The 20022-nt window shown below is 37.4% G+C and overlaps 1 protein-coding gene and 1 pseudogene across 4 annotated transcripts in view; both read right to left on the bottom strand.

Moving 5' to 3' along the window:
* The window catches only part of PIK3C2G (phosphatidylinositol-4-phosphate 3-kinase, catalytic subunit type 2 gamma), a 382509-nt gene that overhangs the window by 287193 nt on the left and 75294 nt on the right, over positions 1-20022 (bottom strand). For 2 of the 3 annotated variants that reach the window (XM_011954723.1, XM_011954742.1), the window contains exons 11-12: positions 15739-15861; positions 5764-5895 (exon numbers count right to left, since the gene is read on the bottom strand). In XM_011954723.1, the coding sequence (XP_011810113.1) occupies positions 5764-5895; positions 15739-15861 (255 nt within the window). The remainder of the gene's footprint in view (positions 1-5763; positions 5896-15738; positions 15862-20022) is intronic. The other variant, XM_011954732.1, reaches the window with a different exon arrangement.
* Positions 8900-9783, bottom strand: LOC105520789 (annotated as a pseudogene). Its single transcript, XR_001003185.1, has one exon. The product of XR_001003185.1 is annotated as a zinc finger CCHC domain-containing protein 9 pseudogene (transcript).

Genomic DNA, 20022 nt, shown 5'->3' with positions numbered 1-20022 from the left:
TCAAAATATTTGTTCTGAAGTATCCTTAAGAATATTTTCAATTTAAATATATCATAGAAATTCACTGACTAGAAAAGCCAACACAAAATTTGTGACACCAGGAGAACAGATGGGCTGGTTTACCCTCTTTGGGCCCCATTTCCTCAAACAGTAAGGTAAGGTGTTTAAATAAAACAATTATCAATTTTAGCCATAGTATTCTATGTGCCCATGGCTGGCATCCTGGAGCCAAAGAATCTGTAGCTGGCAGACCCAAAAGACCTGATGTTATAAAATTCTTTGGGCGGCTGACTTTATTATGTCTGATAGGTTTCATGTGCAAGAGTAGAGCCCAGGCAAGACTGAGCTGGAGCCCTGTTGCGTTAGGCTCTTCTTGTGTCACTAAAAAGAAATTCCTGAGATTGAATAATTTATAAAGAAAAGCCTGATTCTGCAGGCTTTACAGGAAGCAAGGTGCTGGCATCTGCTCAGCTTTTGGGGAGGCCTTAGGAAGCTCCCAATCATGGTGGAAGGCAAAGAGTGAGCAGGTGTCTCACATGGTGAGAGCAGGAGCAAGCTTTGAAGATGTGCCACACACTGCCAAACAGCCACATCTCGCAAGTACCCACTCACTATCTCAAGGACAGCCACAAGCCATGAAGGACCCATTTCCATTATCCAAACATCTCTCACCATGTCCTACCTCCAACACTGGAAACTACAATTCAACACAAGATTTGGAGGAAACAACATCCAAACTATATTATTCTGCCCCTGGTTCCTCAAATCTCATGTCCTTCTCACATTCTAAAATAAAATCATGCCTTCTCAAAAGTCACCCAAAGTCTTAACTCATTTTAGCATTAACTAAAATGTCTGAAGTCCAAGTCCAAAGTCTCATCTGGAAATCAGTTCTTTCCACTTATGAGTCCATAAAATCAAAACTAGTTACTTACTTCCAAGATAAAATGGGGGTACAGAAATTGGGTAAACATTGTCATTCCAAAAGGGAGAAATTGGCCAAAAGAAAGGAGTTACAGGTCCCATGGAAGTCTGAAACCCAGCAGGGCAGTCATCAAATCTTAATGCTTCAAAATAACCCTTGACTCCATATCCTGCATCCCAAGCACACTGATACAATGGTGGGCTCCCAAGACCTTGGTCAGCTCTGCCCCTGTGGCTTTTCTATGCTGAGTTTGTAAGCTGCTGATGTCTCTACCATTTCAGAGTCTGGAGAACAGTGGCCCACTTCCCACATCTCCACTATGGAGTGCCCCAGTAAGGACTCTGTGAGGAATCCAACCCCATATTTCTCCTCTGTACTTTTTTATTAGAGGTTCTCTGTGAGAGATCTGCCCCTGTAGCAGGCTTTTGCCTGGGCACCCAGGCTTTCCAATATATTCTCTGAAATCTAGCTGGAGGTTGCCAAGCTTCCTTCACTCTTGTACTCTGTGTGCTTGCAGTCTTAACACATTGTGGAAGCTGCCAAGGATTATAGCTTGCACCTTACAAAGTGGTGGCCCAAGCGGTACCTGAGCCCCTTTGATTTGAGGCTGGAGCCAGAGCAACCTGGGTGTGGGGAGCAGTGTCCTGATGCTGCACAGGGCAAGGTCCTGGGCCTAGCCCCAGAAACCATTCTTTCCTCCTAGGCCTCAGGTCTTGTGATGGGAGGTACTACCTGGAATATCTCTGAAATGCCTTCAAGAAATTTTTCACATTTTCTTGTTTATTAGCACCTGGCTCTTTTGCAGTCACACAAATATGTCTAACAGGTGGTTGCTACAAGTCCATTTCAACTTCTCTCCTGATAATGCTTTTTCTTTCTCTGCCACATGGTCAAGCAGCAAATTTTCCAAACTTTTATACTCTACTTCCCTTTTAAGTACAAATTCCAATTTTAAGTCATTTCTTCATTCCTGAACCTGAGATGAGGCTGTTAGAAGCAGCCAGGATGGTTTACTGCTTAGAAATTTATCTTGTCAGATACCCTAAATCATCATTCTTAAGTTCAAACTTCCACAGATTCTTAGGGCATGAACACAATGCAACCAAATTCTTTGCTAAGGCATAACAAGAGTGACCTTTGCTTCAGCTCCCAATAAGTTCCTTATTGCCATCTGAGACCTTGTCAGCCTTTACAGAGTCTATATCATTATCAGCATTTTGGCCACAAGTATTTAACTAGTCTCTCAGAAATCCCAAACTTTCTCTCATCTTCATGTCTTCTGAGTGCTCCAAAATCTTTCAACCTCTGCCTGTTACCCAGTTCTAATACCACAACCACAGATATCTTTATAGCAAGACCCTACTCTGGTACCAATTTTCTGGGTTAGGCCATTCTTGCATTGCTGTAAGGAAATGCCTGAGACTGGGCAATTTAAAAAAGAGGTTTAATTGGCTCACAGTTCTCTAGGCTTTACAGGAAGCATGGTGCTGGCATCTGCTGGACTTCTGGGGAGGCCTCCAGAAGCTTATAATCATGGCAGAAGGCAAAGGAGGAGCAGATGTCTCACATGGTGAGAGCAGATGGGAGGAGGTGAAGCATACTTCCAAACAACGAGACCTTGTGATTACCTAGTCAATATCTCGAGGACAGGACCAAGTCATGAGATCTGCTCCTATGACCAAAACACCTACCACCAGGACCCACCTCCAACACTGACGACCATAATTCAATATGAGATTTAGAGGGGACAATGTCTAAATTATATCCCTCTTGTAGGGTAGTGAAGTGTTTACAGAGTGTTCATGGAGTAAGGCATGGCACCTAAGAGCAGGAAGGGAGGTGGCTTAGGGTAGTTAAACCTCAGACCTGCATTCTAGTTCTTGTTCTATTCTAAGCAGTCTGGTGACCAACTGCCAGTTTTTAAATCTTCCTTCATCATAGAGTTCTTCATCTGTAAATGACATATTTGGACTAACTGATGGTCTTCTGGATAGGAGAGAAAAACAATAAGAAATTCTCATCCACAGTTTTTTGTTTGTTTGTTTGTTAAGATTTTGAAGATATAACTGAAACGATTTGATACAGTAGAGTCAGGGTTGGCTACTCAGGAAATTTTCTAACTAATCTAATTGTTTTGAGATTAAGATTTATTTTAGACCTTTTTTGAACTTATGAAAAACATCCTAATTTTTCAAGGTTTTAAACTCACCTTGGGAGCTTTGAAAATACTGGTGCTCAGGCCAGGCACAGACCAATTAAATTAGAATCTTTGGGCATGCTTGGGCTTTGGGTTTATTTTTAAATCTCCTCAGAAAATTCTATTGTTTAATCGGGTTGAGAATCTCTGTGCTGAAGTAGCTTACCACAGTTTAGAAATGGTAAGTAACTATGATACTATTAATTTCAAACTTGAATAGGGGAGGAAGCTCATGGAAATTGCTGAGGTGAGGATAACACTTTCTCACTACATTGTGGCGACATTACAAATGTAGATGCAGTGGAAGCCTTTTCTGCAAAAAACAGGATTATAAAACTTCTGTGGGCCAAATTTACCTTTGGATTTGAGACTTTTAAAAATAGAATTGAAGACAAGTTCGCATGCTTGAAACTGAAGAGGTTTATTTTTATTTTCAGACTTTGTTGATGCAGCCCTAACTGATTTTTCTGAGTTTAATCACCATTGGTTTTTCTGAAATCCGCTTCTGGAAACCACAAAGAGATAGGAAACCTTTAATTCTGCATCTTTTCAGTTGATATATGTGTTGGAAAAAATAATGACATAAGCACTCATTATAGTTCCACATGGCTAGCTATGGGCAATTTGAACTGTAATAAAAGACAGATTCAATACCAAATGTTTATGAGCAGGGATTACTCCATCAAAGGAAATGAAATTAAGTCACCAATTTGCTGTGATCTGGAAATATCTGCATCAAATAAATTGAGTTAGAATCTTTGTAACTTGAAGCAATGAGCAAAGTGGAGTCTTTGCAGCCTCCCAATTGCCCCATGTGACGTATTTCTGGTTTCTTAAAAATATCTGTATTTCCTTAAATTGTCTACCACAGGAGAAAAGCAGATTTTCTGATTTTCAGGAGAAACAGGGCAATTTTGAAAAATATTTAGAAATCCTTATTGAGTAATTGTTGAAGTGAGTTGTGTTTTTTGAAGTCTCATTATTTACAATTTTGACATATCCCCTTAAAACAAATGCCACCTAGGATCAGTCCCAGATGCCATCTCTCACAAATGCTCATCTTCTCTGACCACTCACCTATAACATGCTTACCAATGGTAAGTGACATTTGACAAAACAACATGGAGGTGGTATTTTTACTATCAAAACCATCTGGAAAAATGCCTTGAAGATTAGTTTTAAAGACAAAAATATTCCTAAATTCTTGTATGTTTAGTGTTTATTGATTGCTATGTGCAAGTAATGTGTTACATGATGTGAGAGTAAAATGGACTTAACCTTTTTTTGTTTTTTCAGTGACTAGCTAGAAATATTCTACAAAAAATGGTAGATCTTACAAATACTGCAGGTGAAACTTTAAGGAAACTCACTCAAGAGAAGGAAGGACACTTGTATAGCTGTTCCTAGTGAGAAAGAAAAGAAAAGTTCTTAAAAATAAAGTTCTTAGCATACAAATCATATCTTTGAGATGTCTGCTAACAGCACTAGGTATTGCTTTTAGGGATAAACTGTTTCTTATAGACCTTGAAATCTTATTTCATTCTTTATCTCCTCTATAGGGACTGTTTTTTTCCCTCAATTCAATTTAGTAAACAAACCTGTACTGATTGCTTATTTATATGAGGTGCTACGTTAGATGATAGATATGACAAAGATAAATACATTCCCTGTCCTCAAGGAACAATGGTATAGAAATGGGCTAAAGCATGAAAACAAATAACAGAGTAACACACACACACACACACACACACACACACACACACAGAGCTTACGTAAGAATTAATCCAACAAAGAAGATTTGAAACATCTATTATGGTTGCTGATAATAATTTTTTATATTGATTAGGTCTGGGAAATAAAAATTAATAACTTTAGAAAAAATTTGTATCACCATATCTTTCTAGAACAGCAGAGGGAAAAACATATGTTATAAAAATATTAACATTACAATATATGTGCTGATTTTTTGAAAGTCCTGAATTTTGTAATTTGATTCTGAAGCAAGACTAGCCATGTGAAAAATGGTTGATTTTTAAAAAATATTTTTTCCTTAATACCATAGAACATCATGTAATTGATTTTATTAAGTATTCTGAATATTAATATTTTCCAAGATTTATGGTTAAACCAATGCTTCATTTTGCAATGATCATTAGTTCTGAGAGAATATCTGAACTTATAATTGACCTAGCTTTCTGAAAAATATCACCTTAAAGTTACTAAATATTTCTTCTTGACAAGAAAAGGTCAGTAAGCCAGTTACCTTGTATAATTTTACTTTAGCCGGAATTCCATGACTTACATTCTTTCTAAATGACAGTATTAATCCAAATCATTTTGAATTACTAATTCCAAAGAAATCAGTTGGTCAGAAAAGAAAAAGTAATTGAGACTGGTCATGCCAATACCTTTTCATTATAAATGACCCCGCTGACAAGTTCAGCATGAGTCCTGTTTTGAAAGCCATTTCTACAATTTTACTTTTCAATTCTGCTTTCAGCAGTCATGATTTATATTGAACTATGTCCATTTTAGAATAAAATGTCTTGATTTCCTCATTATGCCATATACTCCAAAATATTTACTTCTAAGAATGTTTTATTGAAATGATAGGCTTATTACTCACAATTGATACACTTACTCTTTTGGAAACAGTGGAAGACAAGTCCATGCCAGTAAATTTGCATTGTTGGTTGCACAGGCAATCCCAAACAGTTTTACAGTGAGCATGGATTCCCTTGGAAGTGACTTTATTTCAAGGGGAAAATTGATCCTAAGAAAAAAGAAAGAAGTAGCATTACCTACCCAATTGTACTGATATTTTAATGAAAATGTTCTTATAATGTACTGGTCTGGGACAAAGATATTTAACTATTTGAATTGAGGCTGCCTCTTGAAATTTTTTGTTTAATCTTGTAAAAATGAAAATTCAACAGAAATATGTAGAATAGTGAGCTTTTGTTAACTGATGAAACTTATTCCTGATCATGTTGACATGTAGGTATATTTTTAAAAGTTACAATAACTTGAACATTTATTCTTAATCTGTTGCAAGCACAGGTGAAAAACAGACTTAGAAAGACACTGTGTTAGGGAGTTGGAGGTGGCAGGAAATAACTCAAAATGATTCTGAAAGATTAAGTTAGCTATAATGAGGTGGAGATTTGGAAAATAATATTCCAGAAAGAGGAAAAAGCACAGACAGGGGCATATATGGATGAACGACTAGGTGTGTCTGATAAATGGTGAATGGTTCATTGTGGCTAGAACAAAAGATGAAGTCAAGTTGATAGGGGAAATTATGGAGAATGTAATTAGAAAGACAAGTGGTTGCCAGAATGCTTAAGAGCTCTATATGCCAGGCAAAATAATTTGAACTTTTCCCTAAAGTCAAAAAGAAATATTTGAAAGAGCCAAAGTATAGAGAGTTTTTTGCCATTTTAAATGTGGACCATTCTGGATCATGATGAGGTCCTAGGAATTTGTGGGATGGTCACTGAAATGTAACACATATACAATCTCTGGATATGATAAGGTCAAGACTCTCTGAACTCAGGTACTGGATGGATCATAGATACTAGCAAATAAAACTGGCTAAGGATAGACACAGAATTTTTGACAGTGAGAAAAACTCAAATTTGGGTTGAAGGCATCAATATACATAAGGAAGTGTCCAGAAGGTCATAAATACTACTATAAAACTGGGTGAGGTATACATAAGGGGCGTGATTGTTTGAGAAGGGGCTTTTGATAGAAAGTTGAGATTGTGATCTGACATCCCTAATAGGGGCAGGGAGACATGTACCTTTCATTCTTTGCTGGAGTCATCTGAATTGTATAGAATTATATGATCAGGAGATGAAAGAAATTTGTTTCTTTCAATTTTCTCAGGAGATCAAGAGATGAAAGAAATGTTTTTTTTTTTCTAGGAGCTGAGATGGGGATATATGTTTACTAGTAGGTAAGAATGCTAAAGAGGAATGAGAAAATTGGAAAAAAGTTTGGCAGACAGGGCCAGAGTCATGGGAGATAAATCACTGATGAATGGGAAGGATAAAGAGGAAAGACTTGAAGAGTGACTGAGCAGCTTTATGGGATGATACCTGATGGCCATGAGGTGTGAGGGAAATACACAGAATCTACTGGTCTTGTCATTCTTGGTTGAACTTTGATGTAAAATTGTTTGAGCAGTAGGTGATTATTAGAGTACCAATGATGACCAAAGCCTATTGTCCAACTGAAAGGTGCTGACTGAGGTTCACCCAGCTGAGGCCTCAGATAATATTAAGCATCTTCTCACACTAGGAATTGGCTTTCTAATCTGGAGACAAGGGAGAGTTTTTACCCTGGGTTTCAAATCAAACATTGATGACTCCTTTTTTTCAGTGCCTGTACAGCATCCAACCTTGGGGATAAGGAGAAGTTAAGTTAAGTCAATGATCATAATTGAATTTGAGGAAGTACATCTCTCTCTCCTTCTCATGGTGTCCACTGAGATAATCAAATCCAGATCCAGTGTGGTCATAGAGCAGCGAGCAGGATGAAAGACAAAAGAGCTACTTTAGAAGTAAAAAGCATAACTAATGTCTGACTGTTGGCATACCAGTGAAATAAGACAATAAAGAATTAAAGATGAATTCTAGTTTCTAGATTACAAAAGATTTTTTTTTTATTTTTATATTTTTATTTGCAGAATTTCTTTTTTTAGCTTTTATTTTAGGTTGGGGGTACCTATGAAGTTTTGTTACATAGGTAAACACATGCCATGGTGTTTGTTGTACATATTATTCCATCATCCAAGCATTAAACCCAGTATTCAATAGCTATCTTTTCTGCTCCTCTCCCTCTTCCCACCATCCCCCCTCAAGTAGATCCCAGTGTCTGTTCTTTCCTTCTGTGTGTTCATAAGTTCTTTTTTTTACTATTATTATACTTTAAGTTCTAGGGTACATGTGCACAACGTGTAGGTTTGTTACATATGTATACACGTGCCATATTGGTGTGCTGCACCCATTAACTCGTCATTTACATTAGGTATATCCCCTAATGCTATCCCTCCCCCTGCCCCCTACCCCATGACAGGCCCCAGTGTGTGATGTTCCCCGCCCTGTGTCCAAGTGTTCTCATTGTTCAGTTCCCACCTATGAGTGAGAACAGGCGGTGTTTGGTTTTTTGTCCTTGTGATAGTTTGCTCAGAATGATGGTTTACAGCTTCGTGCATGTCCCTATAAAGGACATGAACTCATCCTTTTTAATGGCTGCATAGTATTCCATGGTGTATATGTGTCACATTTTCTTTTTTTTTCCCACAATAGAAATGCATTTTTATTCCATATTTAAAAAATATAGACTTTCTAGCAACTTATAAGTTTCTATTATAATAATAAATTGATACTTTGAGCCAAGAAAACAATATAACCAAAAATTCATTTGTACCCTTTGTTTAGGGGTGTTTTGCATGTATGCATAATTTTGCTTTTATAAAAGATGATTGTTACAATCAGGTATACAACTACTTGGTTATGCCTAAGTTCTGTCTCTTAAAATGTGTTCTTTTAGAGAATTCATTTAATCATCTTATTCTTCAATTTTCTCTGAACAGTGGTAGAAGTACAATTTGATGGACAGAACAAACAAAATTGTTTTCCATCACACCCAGATCATACTGATATCTACAGTACAGTCCTGGCTACAGGGGAGCTCAACTCTAACTCGTGACGTGGGCCTGGTTTAGAAAGTAACGATGAGTTGGTAACTAACGATAGTGCTAGTTGTTATCAAAAATTAACAACGTTAGGTATTTTTGCTTTGGGTTTTTGCGGTTTAGGTGCATCCAAAATGTCTTCATAGTCTGCACTCATTCCCTTTGCCCAGCGACCAACTGTGACCATTCGCTCTGAATTCTGCCTTTCAGGGCAATCTTTCTTTAAATGTTCCACAGAGTCACAAAGCTTGCAGCTGCCACCATCAGCATAGAGTCCTTTGGGATTATCTGGACAAGATCTAAAAAGGTGCCCCATTTCTCCACAAACAAAACATTTTGCAAAAGGAAATTCGCCAAGAGCCGGGTCTACCTTAGCCTTACACTTGGTTATTTCGTGCTCTGTGGACCCACACCTGTAACATATCCCAGTGCCCATGTCTTGATTTTCAAGGGCGGCAGGGCAATCTGCAATTCCATGACCAGGTTTTCTACAATGGAAACACACCATTGCACTTTTCTTTGCCGCTTGTCTTTTTGATCTTCTTCCTTCCCGTCGACTGTCTTTCTTTAAAACAACTGCAATTTCTTCCCTTACTTCCTCACTGTCTGTTGCTACAATTTGCCCATTATGAACCATCTGTGAATTCTGTCTTAGGTATTCTATGAATCCATTCACATCTTCATTTAAGTACTCCTTTTTCTTTTTGTCCTTTTTATGTTTTGCTTGGGGTGCATCATTTTTGAGGGATAGCCTATTAGCTTCACGTTGTTTATGCTTTGGTAGGTTTTGGCTTGTTCCCTCAAAGGATCCCTTCTTCATGTCCTCCCATGATGTTGCAGGCAAGGGTCTCTTGTTACACGTGGTACTAACTCGGGCCCACCTGGTCATAATTTCATCAGAGGTACCTCACCGCGCTGCCGCGCAGCTTCTTACAGCGCACGAATCCCCCAGAGCAGTCGAGTTCCACATTTTCTTAATCCAGTCTATCATTGATGGATATTTGGGTTAGTTCCAAGTCTTTGCTATTGTGAATAGTGCCTCAACAAACATACGTGTGCATGTGTCTTTATAGTAGCATGACTTATAATGCTTTGGGTATATACCCGGCAATGGGATGGTGGGTCAAACGGTATTTCTAGTTTTAGATCCTTGAGGAATTGCCACACTGTCTTCCACAATGGTTGAACTAGTTTACAGTCCCACCAATAGTGTACAAGTGCTCCTATTTCTCCACATCCTCTCCAGCACCTACAACAGATATTTTTAACTGATAGGGAACATAGAAGAAAGAGGAAATTGGGATGGGAATAATTAGTACAGTTTAGGGTATGATGTTATTGAGTTAATGATAATTGTGAGATGCTAATACATAAACTGTCTGTGGAGACGATGGGTCCAAGTTTAGATTTGGATATGTCTACGCTCAAAAAATGACCTTATTGACTAAGATGCATTTAGTCTTTCCAAGTAATGCATTTAACCTTTCTAAGTCTTACTTTTCCTTTTTCACAAAATGGAACTGCTATTATATAACACAATATATGGCAAATTGTAGGTTGTATACCAGCATTATATTCATTTATTCAATCAGTATTATAATAATTTATATTAGCCATTGTGCATTTAGCACACTGGTTTGTAAAAAACACATTCCTTGTAGACAGATGAAATGTAAGTTGATATGATTTGGCTCTGTGTCCTCACCCAAATCTTATCTTGAATTGTAATCTCCAGGTGTTGAGAGAGGGACCTGGGGGGAGGTGATTGGATCACAGGAGCGGTTTCCCCCATGTTGTTCTCATGATAGTGAGTGAGTTCTTAGAGATCTGATGGTTTTCTTAGTGGCAGTTTCTCCTGCTCTCTCTCTTTTCTTGCCACCTGGTGAAGAAGGTACTTTCTTCTCCTATCCCTTCTGCCATGATTTTAAGTTTCCTGAGGCCTCCCCAGCCATGCATAACTGTGAGTCAAGTAAATATCTGTCCTTTATAAATTATTCACTCTCACCCAGGGGCGGTGGCTCATGTCTGTAATCCCAGCACTCCCGCCAAGACAGGCAGATCACTTGAGGTCAGGAGTTCGAGACCAGCCTGACCAACATAGAGAAACCCTGTCTCTACTAAAAATACAAAATTAGCCGGGTGTGGTAGTGCAGGCCTATAATCCCAGCTACTCAGGAGGCTGAGGCAGGAGAATTGCTTGAACCTGTGAGGCAGAGGTTGCAGTGAGCTGAGATCACGCCATTGCAGTCTAGCCTGGGCAACAAGAGTGAAATTCCATCTCAAAAAAAAAAAATTACCCAGTCTCTTCTAGTATCTTTATGACAGTGTGAGAACTGACAAATACATAAGTCTATCTAGACTTAATGGAGAAAAATAAAATATTAGAGTGAGAAGAATCTTCTATTGTTAAGATTGTCAAATTTTAGATTAAAATATTAAATTGGATACCTACATGTTTAGGTATCCAAAACTAAAAGTGCTCTCTTTCTTTTCTTTCAAATTCTTTTATACTTGTCATATTCATTTAAGGTAATATGGACATATTTCTCAGCTTAAAAGAAGCTCTGAAACTTGACATAAAATGCTGATGATCCTGTGGAATGCACAGCAATTTCTTTAATGTTCTTTCTTTCACCTATAATTGACTTTTTATTCAGCTTTCATATTTCTGTGCTAGGATGAAAACTGTAATTTCACTTTATTTCTCACATGATCTAGAATGTTCCTTTTTTCCCATTAAGTCTGGCTTCTTCATGTATAACTTCACTTGTGAGTTTATTTTTTATATAACAAGAATGAAAGAAATTATATAAGTTACAGTGGATAGTTACTGCCAATCTCCATTCTGTCATTTTTATTAATAAAAATAAATTCCTTTAGGATAAGAATAGGTGCTTCCCAAGTAGTTATTTATTCATTCTTTAATACCTATGAATTTTTAAAGCCAGAATAATCTCACCTTCACTGAAAATTTTTTTAACTTTTGTACGGCTACTTAAAAATCAAAGGAATAAACTTTCAGACAAAAAAGAAAAAAAAAGAGACAGTAAGTGGAAACAGATTTTTTTTTTTTTAAACCAAGGAACAGGTGTCGATCTCAAGTTTTAACCACATGTTTTGCCTCACTACATTTAAGAATGAGCAATCATTACAATTTTTCTTAAAATCGTTTTATTGTATATGAAATAGTTTTGCTAAAACCAGAGTAAGCTTCTGAGAGTGAAAAATGAGAGATTTTGAAAGCTACACTTTTATTTATTTTTTTCCTTTATTTTATTTTTTTATTTATTTTTATTTTTTGAGACAGAATCTCACTTTGTTGCTCAGGCTGGAGTGCAGTGGTGCGATCTCGGCTCATTGCAACCCCTGCCTCCGGTGTTCAAGCAATTCTCCTGCCCTGACCTCCCAAGTAGCTGGGATTACAGGTGCAGGCCACCACGCCTGGCTAATTTTTGTATTTTTAGTAGAGACGGGGTTTTGCCATGTTGGCCAGGCTGGTCTCGAACTCCTGACCTCAAATGATCCACCTCCCAAAGTGCTGGGATCACAGGAGTGAGCCACTGCACCTGGCTGAAAGTTACATTGTTTAGAACTCTCCTATTAATACTGAAACAAAATGAAAACACTAAACAGTAGACCATTGCAAGTACTTTTCACTGAGTGAAATGGGGAGCTAGTTCAGGATTTTTAGACAGCAGAATGACATGCCTTGACTGATATTTTAAAGAGATGACTTTAGCTGTTGTGCAAGAACTATGAAGGTGTAAGAGAAGTAGGGTGACCATTATAAAGCTATTGTGGTATAGAGAGGAGAGATGATGGTTGTTTAGACCATTGAAGGTGATGAGAACATACTCTGGATATGTTTTGAGAAGAGAGCCATTAAGGTCTGAAATGAGATTCAGGCTAAGGATTTTGATCTAAACAACCAGAATTAGAATTGATCATCCAGAGTGGCCATCCATGGTTGGAGTGGTTTGAAATGTAAGATCAGAAATTTAGTTTAGGATATATTGATTCTGTAAGTGTGGAGTTGGTGACTGATGCCTGGGTTGGTGATATAAATTTGGGAGCTGTTGGCATTTAAATTGTATTTAAAGGTATACAACTATAAGAGAAAAGTGAGGGAATAATGATGTATACAACAGAGAAGAGAGTTAAGGGCTAAGATCAGAATCAGTCTGGGAGAAGAAAAGGACATGGAAAACAAATGGCCAGTGAGGTAAGAGTCAGCCATGTGGAAAGCAAATTTTAAGATGGAGGGTGAGATCAACAGTGCCAAAAGCTTCTGATAGGTCGTGTAGGATGAGGATTGAGAAACAAACATTGGATTCAGCCATGAAGTTTACTGGTGACAATTTCAGTGGAGTAGAGGTGATGAAAGCCTGATTGGAGTATGTTATAGAGCAGAGAGAAAAAAAAAACTTGAATAAAGTGAATATAGATAGTTATTCAGAAGGCGTCACTACAAAGTAGAGAAAAGAAATGGGGTAGCTGCTGGCAGGAAGATGGAGTAGAATAGAGGTTGTTATTATTTTATTTCTTAACTTAAAACTTGAATACTATTCATGGGATGTAAATACTCTTGTCAAGATTTTATATGTTGTAAGAAAAAGTATGTAAGTCACAGTGAAACCATCAGCTTAGGAGTCACAGTGGGTCTAAATGCTAGCTCTGACACTTTCTGTTTGTGGGAACTGGTCCAAGTTAATCAGTAAGTGTCAGAACTAGCATTCAAAATGTTTTCTTTGAAATTGAGTTTAGAATTAGATTTTTATCTTGAATTATCTATATGATGGCATAAGTGTGTGAGTTGAAAATAAATCTGATGTTTTAAAACAACCAGAAATTACTTTTAATTAAATCAGAAGAATAATTTTAGGGATTGAGCAGATTAACAGTTTTTTTTTTTTTTTTTTTTTTTTAAGACTTGTTCTGTAGCCCAGGGTGGCGTGATTTTGGCTCACTACAAGCTCTGCCTCCTGGGTTCAAGCAAGTCTCCTACCTTAGCCTCCCGTGTGGCTAGGATTACAAGTGTGAGCCATCATGCCCAGCTAATTTTTATATTTTTAGTACAGATGAAGTTTCACCATGTTGGCCAAACTGGTTTCAAACTTCTGACCTCAAGTGATCCATCCGCCTCAGCCTCTCAAAGTGTTGGGATTACAGGCGTGAGCTGCCGCACCTGGCTTGGTTAATAACTTTTTAAAGGAGTCACTTGTTATACAAAATGTATTGATTTGCCCAATAACACTTATGGGACTCTTTGTCTAGTGCTGTTTTAGCTGCTGGCGACTAAATTTTTTTTTTTTTTAAAAACCGATCTTTGTATCATTTGGTAGGAGCATACATAAATCTACACAAACAGTAGGTACCATAAGATAAATTTACAGGTTACACCAAGCAAGGCAAGAAAAGATGGACAATTTTGCCCAATGATACAGGAAGGGTTTATACAGGTGGTAAAAGATGCATCCTGAAAGATAATTACGTGTTTCCCAGATGGGCGAGTGTAACACTGTGCTCCTGACACATGGAGGATCCCTGGCAGAGGCCTGACTTCTCAGTTCATACTTAGGGTAAGTAGATCAGATGCAAAAAATGACTGGTGGACAGTAAAGGGATAGTTAGGGTAAGTAGATAAGATGCCAATGACTGGTGGATAGCAAGAACGGGAAATGGGGTTAATTCTAGCGGTAAAGATACAGGTAGGGGCCACACCACAAAAGGCCTTGTGTGCTTTGCTAAATGATTTTTACTTTGCCTTATAAGAATTGGAGAGCTACTGAAAAATTTTACAAGCAGAGTTGATTCCATGAAAGAAAAAGGGATATTATTATTGAATGTCAGGTCTTTCGTCAAAGGAATAAAGAACCTTATCCAAAAAGGGGAGATAGAGATTGTCATGGTCCTATAAGAAGGCAGATTTAGTTTGGAATGGGAGGGGCCATGAAGTATGCGAGAATTGAAGGTCACGTGCCATGTTTCAGGATACGGTCTCCGTTGATTGTGGTAAGAGTAAGAGTAGAATAGATGGTGCGATCTAACAAAATCCTCTTCTACAAATTCTGACACTTATTTATTAATGGAAAAGCATCATACGGGGAGTCAAATTATCTTCTAAGAAAGCCAGATCATCTGAAAGAGCTGAGGGGAAGTAGGCTCGGGAATTTTCTTCTGCTTGAGGTGAGAAGAATATTGATCTGAGTGAAGCAATAGAGACTGCGGGGAAATGACTGGCAGAGTAGTGAGGAAATGCAGCAGTAACCATGGAAAAGCGGTGAATGAGGCTGATGAGCCGTCTGGGGATCTCAGTAAAGGGAGGGCTTAAGTTGGGTGCAGAGAGCAAAAAAGTGGCGAAAGACAGTGATAATGTTAGGAAGGTACTTTATCTTCTTGATTTAACAAGTCTTTACAGAAGAAGGAAGTGGGAATCAGTCACCCCAAATTAAGCTTACACATAGATAGATGTTTATTGTCAAAAAACTTGATTGCTTAAATAAATTTGTACTTCAGTGTATGTGAGAAAATTGAGAAAATGGACATTACCCACATTATCAGGAGGGCTATCTTTTCTTTGTTATACCTGGACTCCCTCCACTCCTGCCTCAAAGACAGCATATTCCTGATATGCACAGTGTGTGAATGATTAATAAGTCTTCTTCTTTTTTCAATTTTCCTTTTTTCTCAGTTCAATAATGTGAATTGGACACTTGTCTAGGTTTCTAAATGGACTTTTAATCTGTTGAATTGAACAGTCAGTTATCTATTTTCCCTAGCATATTTATCATACCACTGAATCAAATCAACTGGCAGCATATTTTTTAATCACATCCTTTGCTTTTTTAAAAAAGGGGGAAAAGCTGACCTTTATTAGATAAATAATCCAGACAGAGTAAAGATTAAACTTACGTTTCATTCCAATTGACCAAGAAAAAAAATAACTTCTTGACTGGAATATTTCTGTAGTTTCTCACTTGGCATAGCTTCTTTCCAGCATATGTAAGCCAACAGGTAAAAGAAAATGCCTTGCAGCTAAAAAGAAACAACATCAATTCAATAGGCTTAGCAGTTTAAAGGAACTAGCTTTCTATATGGGTCAATTATTTTTGTAGTCAAAAGTCAAGTGATAAAGTGATGTTTGCTTGCATAAAGCATGCTTTAAAAATTGCTTTAAGAATTTATGCTGGATATGTCAACAAGACTGTGGAATAGGAGGCTGTAAGACCTTCCTTTATTCATGGAGAGCAAAATTCAACAATATGCTGACTGATTCCTTTTGTAAGAAAACCAGAAACCAGTTAAGAGGCTCCTGTACCCCAGGTGGATTCAAAACCAGCCACGTCAAAGTTGGCAGAAAAATTTGTGGCACTCACTTACCAGAGCCTCTTCCCTGGCACAGGGTGGCATGATCAGAAAGAAACTCTCAACTTCTGGCTTCCCATCAAGGAGGGAAAGAGAATATGGGAACATACATCTAACACTTAGACTTAGTACCATCAAGGCTACCCAAGGAACTAGCTTTTGTCTTTCCTGGATATAAATGCTGACAGGAAATGTCACCAGTTTAGGGACCACTGAAAACAAAGATGATGGTTTTTACTAGCACGTACTTGCTATTGCTTCTCTCCATAACTCAGCATAGAATGATTTTTTTTAAAACTGCAATTTATGGCTTCTCCTTGGGTAGGAAAAGAGTTGATTCATGTGTCCATCATTCCAGTTTTGGGGCTACTATCAGAAGGACTAGTTTCTGTCTTGTCTGTCTTGGAGCACTGACAGGACCCTGCATACCCTAGAGGCCTGGAGACTGTTGAGAACAAAAAAAGTTGGGCGGCTTCCTATTATTCCAGATGTCCTATGATACAGTGGACAAAGCCTATATACCTTGTCAGCCTCTCCCTGGTCAGGGAATATGATGAGGAATAAAGGAGCATATGTCCAACACTCCAGCTTTTAAAGAGTTTGCCTGAGGGACTGGTTTCTGTCTTATCCAACTAGAAGCACTGACGGGATGCAGCATGCTTTAGAAGCACACTCCTGAAAACAAAATAATCTGATCACCTCATAGAAATTTCAGAGAACTTGCAGTACCACAGACAGACACCAGAAAAAGCAAGAAAACACGAGCTTCATGAGACAGAAACCAGCAAAATCCCTCTAATTGCAAATTTATAAGTACAAGCAGAGTAAAGATGCACTCATATAAAAAGTTTGGAAGGCACCCAGAATATCCAGCCAGGCTTATTTTTGAAGCTTTTTTTTTTTTTTTTTCAGTGTGAAGCCAGACCATAAAGACTGAGAGAGTTAGCTGTTTTTTCAAATGCACAGATCCCAACACAAGGTAATAAGGCACACAGAGAAACAGGGAATCATGACCTAGCCAAAGAAACAAAGGAACAAAACAAACCAATTCTAAGAAAATAAAGATATATAAATTATATGACAAATAAAATAACCATCATAAAGCTACTCAATGAAAAATTATGGATGAATAAAATGAGAATACCAACAAAGATATAGAAAATATTATAAAAATAATCAAATAGAAATTTTGGAGCTAAAGGATACAATAACTGAGTTGAAAAATGTACTAAAGAGATTCTGAGGCAGGCTTCATAAAGCAAAGGAGATAATCAGTGAACTTGAAGACAGGTTATTTGAAATTATCCAGCCAGAGAAGCCAAAAATGGAAACAACAATAACAACAACAACAAAAACCCCACAATGAACTGAAGAAAGCCAAAGGGAATAATGGGCACCATCAAGCAGGCCAATATATCAATGTATCATTATGAGATTTTTCAGAAAGAGAAAAAAGAAAAAAAAAAGAGGGAGGAAAGCTCCTTTGAAAATGTAGTGGTCAAAAACTTCCTAAATTTGGGGAAGAAAATGAATATCCAGATTCAGGAAGCCCACTGGATGCCAACTATGAAGAACCCCAAAAAGAACCCCAAAAAGACCCCACAGGGACATATTAGAATCAAATTATAAAAAGTCAAAGAAAAAAGACAATTTCACAAGCCGCTAGAGAAAGTGACTAATCATGTATAAGAGAACATTCATAAGATTGTTAGTGTATTTTACAGAAGAAACTTTGTAAGCCAGAAGGGAGAGAAATAATATATTCAATATGCTGAAAGAAAAACAAAACTGTCATTAAAGAACACTATATTTGATAAAATCATCCTTCAAAAATGATGAAAGAGAAATACTTTATGAGATGGATAAAAGCTGAGGGAGTTCCTCACTACAAGGCCTACTTCATAAGAAATGCTAAACACTGTCCTTCAAATTGAAGTGAAACAATGCTATAGAGAAACACAAAAGCATCTAAAAGTATAAAACTCACTGGTAAAGGTAAACATATAGACAAATACGCAATACTGTAATGGTGCTAAATAAATTACTTTTAACTCTGGTATAGCATTTAAAAGATAAAAGTACAAATATAGCTACAACAATATATTAATGGAGATGTAATATAAAAAGATGTAATTTGTAACATCAATAACATAAAATGTGGTGGGAGGAGAAATAGAAGCACAGAGTTTTCGTATATGATTGAATTTAAGTTAACAGCTTAAAGAAGGTTGTTATAAATATAAGATATTTTGTATTAGACTCATGGTGAACACAAAATGAAACCTGTGGAAGATACACAAAATATAAACAAGAAAAAAATCAAAACATGTCACTACCAAAAAAATCCAAGCAAGTCATTACCAAAAAAAAAAAAAAATTCTATGAACTCTATGAACACCAAAAAATACAGCCCAGAGAGGCAAAGACAAAGAAGCTACAAGACAGAAAACAATTGACAAAGTGGTAATAGTATAAGTCCTTTACTATCAATTACTTTAAAAGCAAATAGATTAAATTCCCCAATCAAAAGACATTATCCATTTAACCAACAGCATGGCTAAATGGACAAAAAGTATATAAGATCCAACTAGATGCTACTCACAAAAGCCTCAATTTAGATTTAAGGACACAAATAGGTCAAAAATGAAAGGATAAAATAGCTATTCTATGCAAATAGTAACCAAGGGGAGCAGTGGTGGCTATGCTTACACCATGAAAGTCAAGTGTAAGTAAAAAACTGTAACAAGAAAAAAAGGAGATTACATAATGACAAAAAGGTAAATTGACCAGGAAGATACAAGAATTTTAAATATATCCGCACCCAACATCAGAACACCCAACATATAATGCATTGACAGAGTTGAAGGAATAGACAGCAATACAATAATACTAGACATCATAACCCACTTTTAATAAGTAGAACATCCAGATAGAAGGTAAGAACAGAGGATTAGAACAACACTATAGACCAAATGGACCTAACAGATATATACAGAACATTCTACTCAGCAGGAGCAGAATACATGTTCTTCTGAAGCAAACAGGAAACACCCTCCAGGCTAGATGACATATTAGGTCACAAAACAAATCTCAACAAATTTAAGAAAACTGAAATAATATCAACTAGCTTTTCTGACCACAGGAGAATGAAATTCAAAATCAATAGCAGGAAGAAATCTGGAAAATTCACAAATAGGTGGAAATTAAACAACACACTCCGGGCAAAACCAACGGTTCAAAGAAGAAATCAAAAGGGCAATTACAAAACATCTCAGAATTGGCAGGGCTTACAACTTGAGGAGAGTATCCTGCCCAGGTGCAGTGGCTGCCATTGAGATCCATCTGAGACCTTTTGCCTCCAGCCTTTCAGCACTCCCAGGCTGCAGCTCCTGCACCTGTTCAGCTTGCTCACTCGCCCTACCTTCCCTGTAGCCTGCTGCACCACGGAGTTGGCATTAGTGGCACCAGTGGCAGTTGAGGTGGTCTGCAGCAGCAGGTACCAACATTTATAGAATGAGGAAGAGCCTGAGGAACCTAAGAAGGCTTCAGGTGAGGTTCCTCCACCTTATGGCATCAACTCTGCAGAGAGTATGGTGTATTTGACTACAATGATGAGTCTAATTTTCCAAAGCCCCCATTTTACAATGTGGTTGTAAACATTACCAATTTATAATCAAGTCATGAGAATCAAGGCTGAAGCTATTTCTTTGGTTCCTGGAAGAGATGAGGATTTTGTGGGATGGAATGATTTTGATGATGCTGATCAGCTGAGGATAGGAATTTTTTTTGGTTAACTTTTTTCCTGGCATTCTTCTTAACTGGATTAAGTTT

This window comes from Colobus angolensis, unplaced genomic scaffold (genome assembly GCF_000951035.1).
Source record: "Colobus angolensis palliatus isolate OR3802 unplaced genomic scaffold, Cang.pa_1.0 Scaffold11, whole genome shotgun sequence".
NCBI classification, from domain to species: domain Eukaryota; kingdom Metazoa; phylum Chordata; class Mammalia; order Primates; family Cercopithecidae; genus Colobus; species Colobus angolensis.
This window is presented reverse-complemented; position numbering and strand designations above follow the sequence as displayed.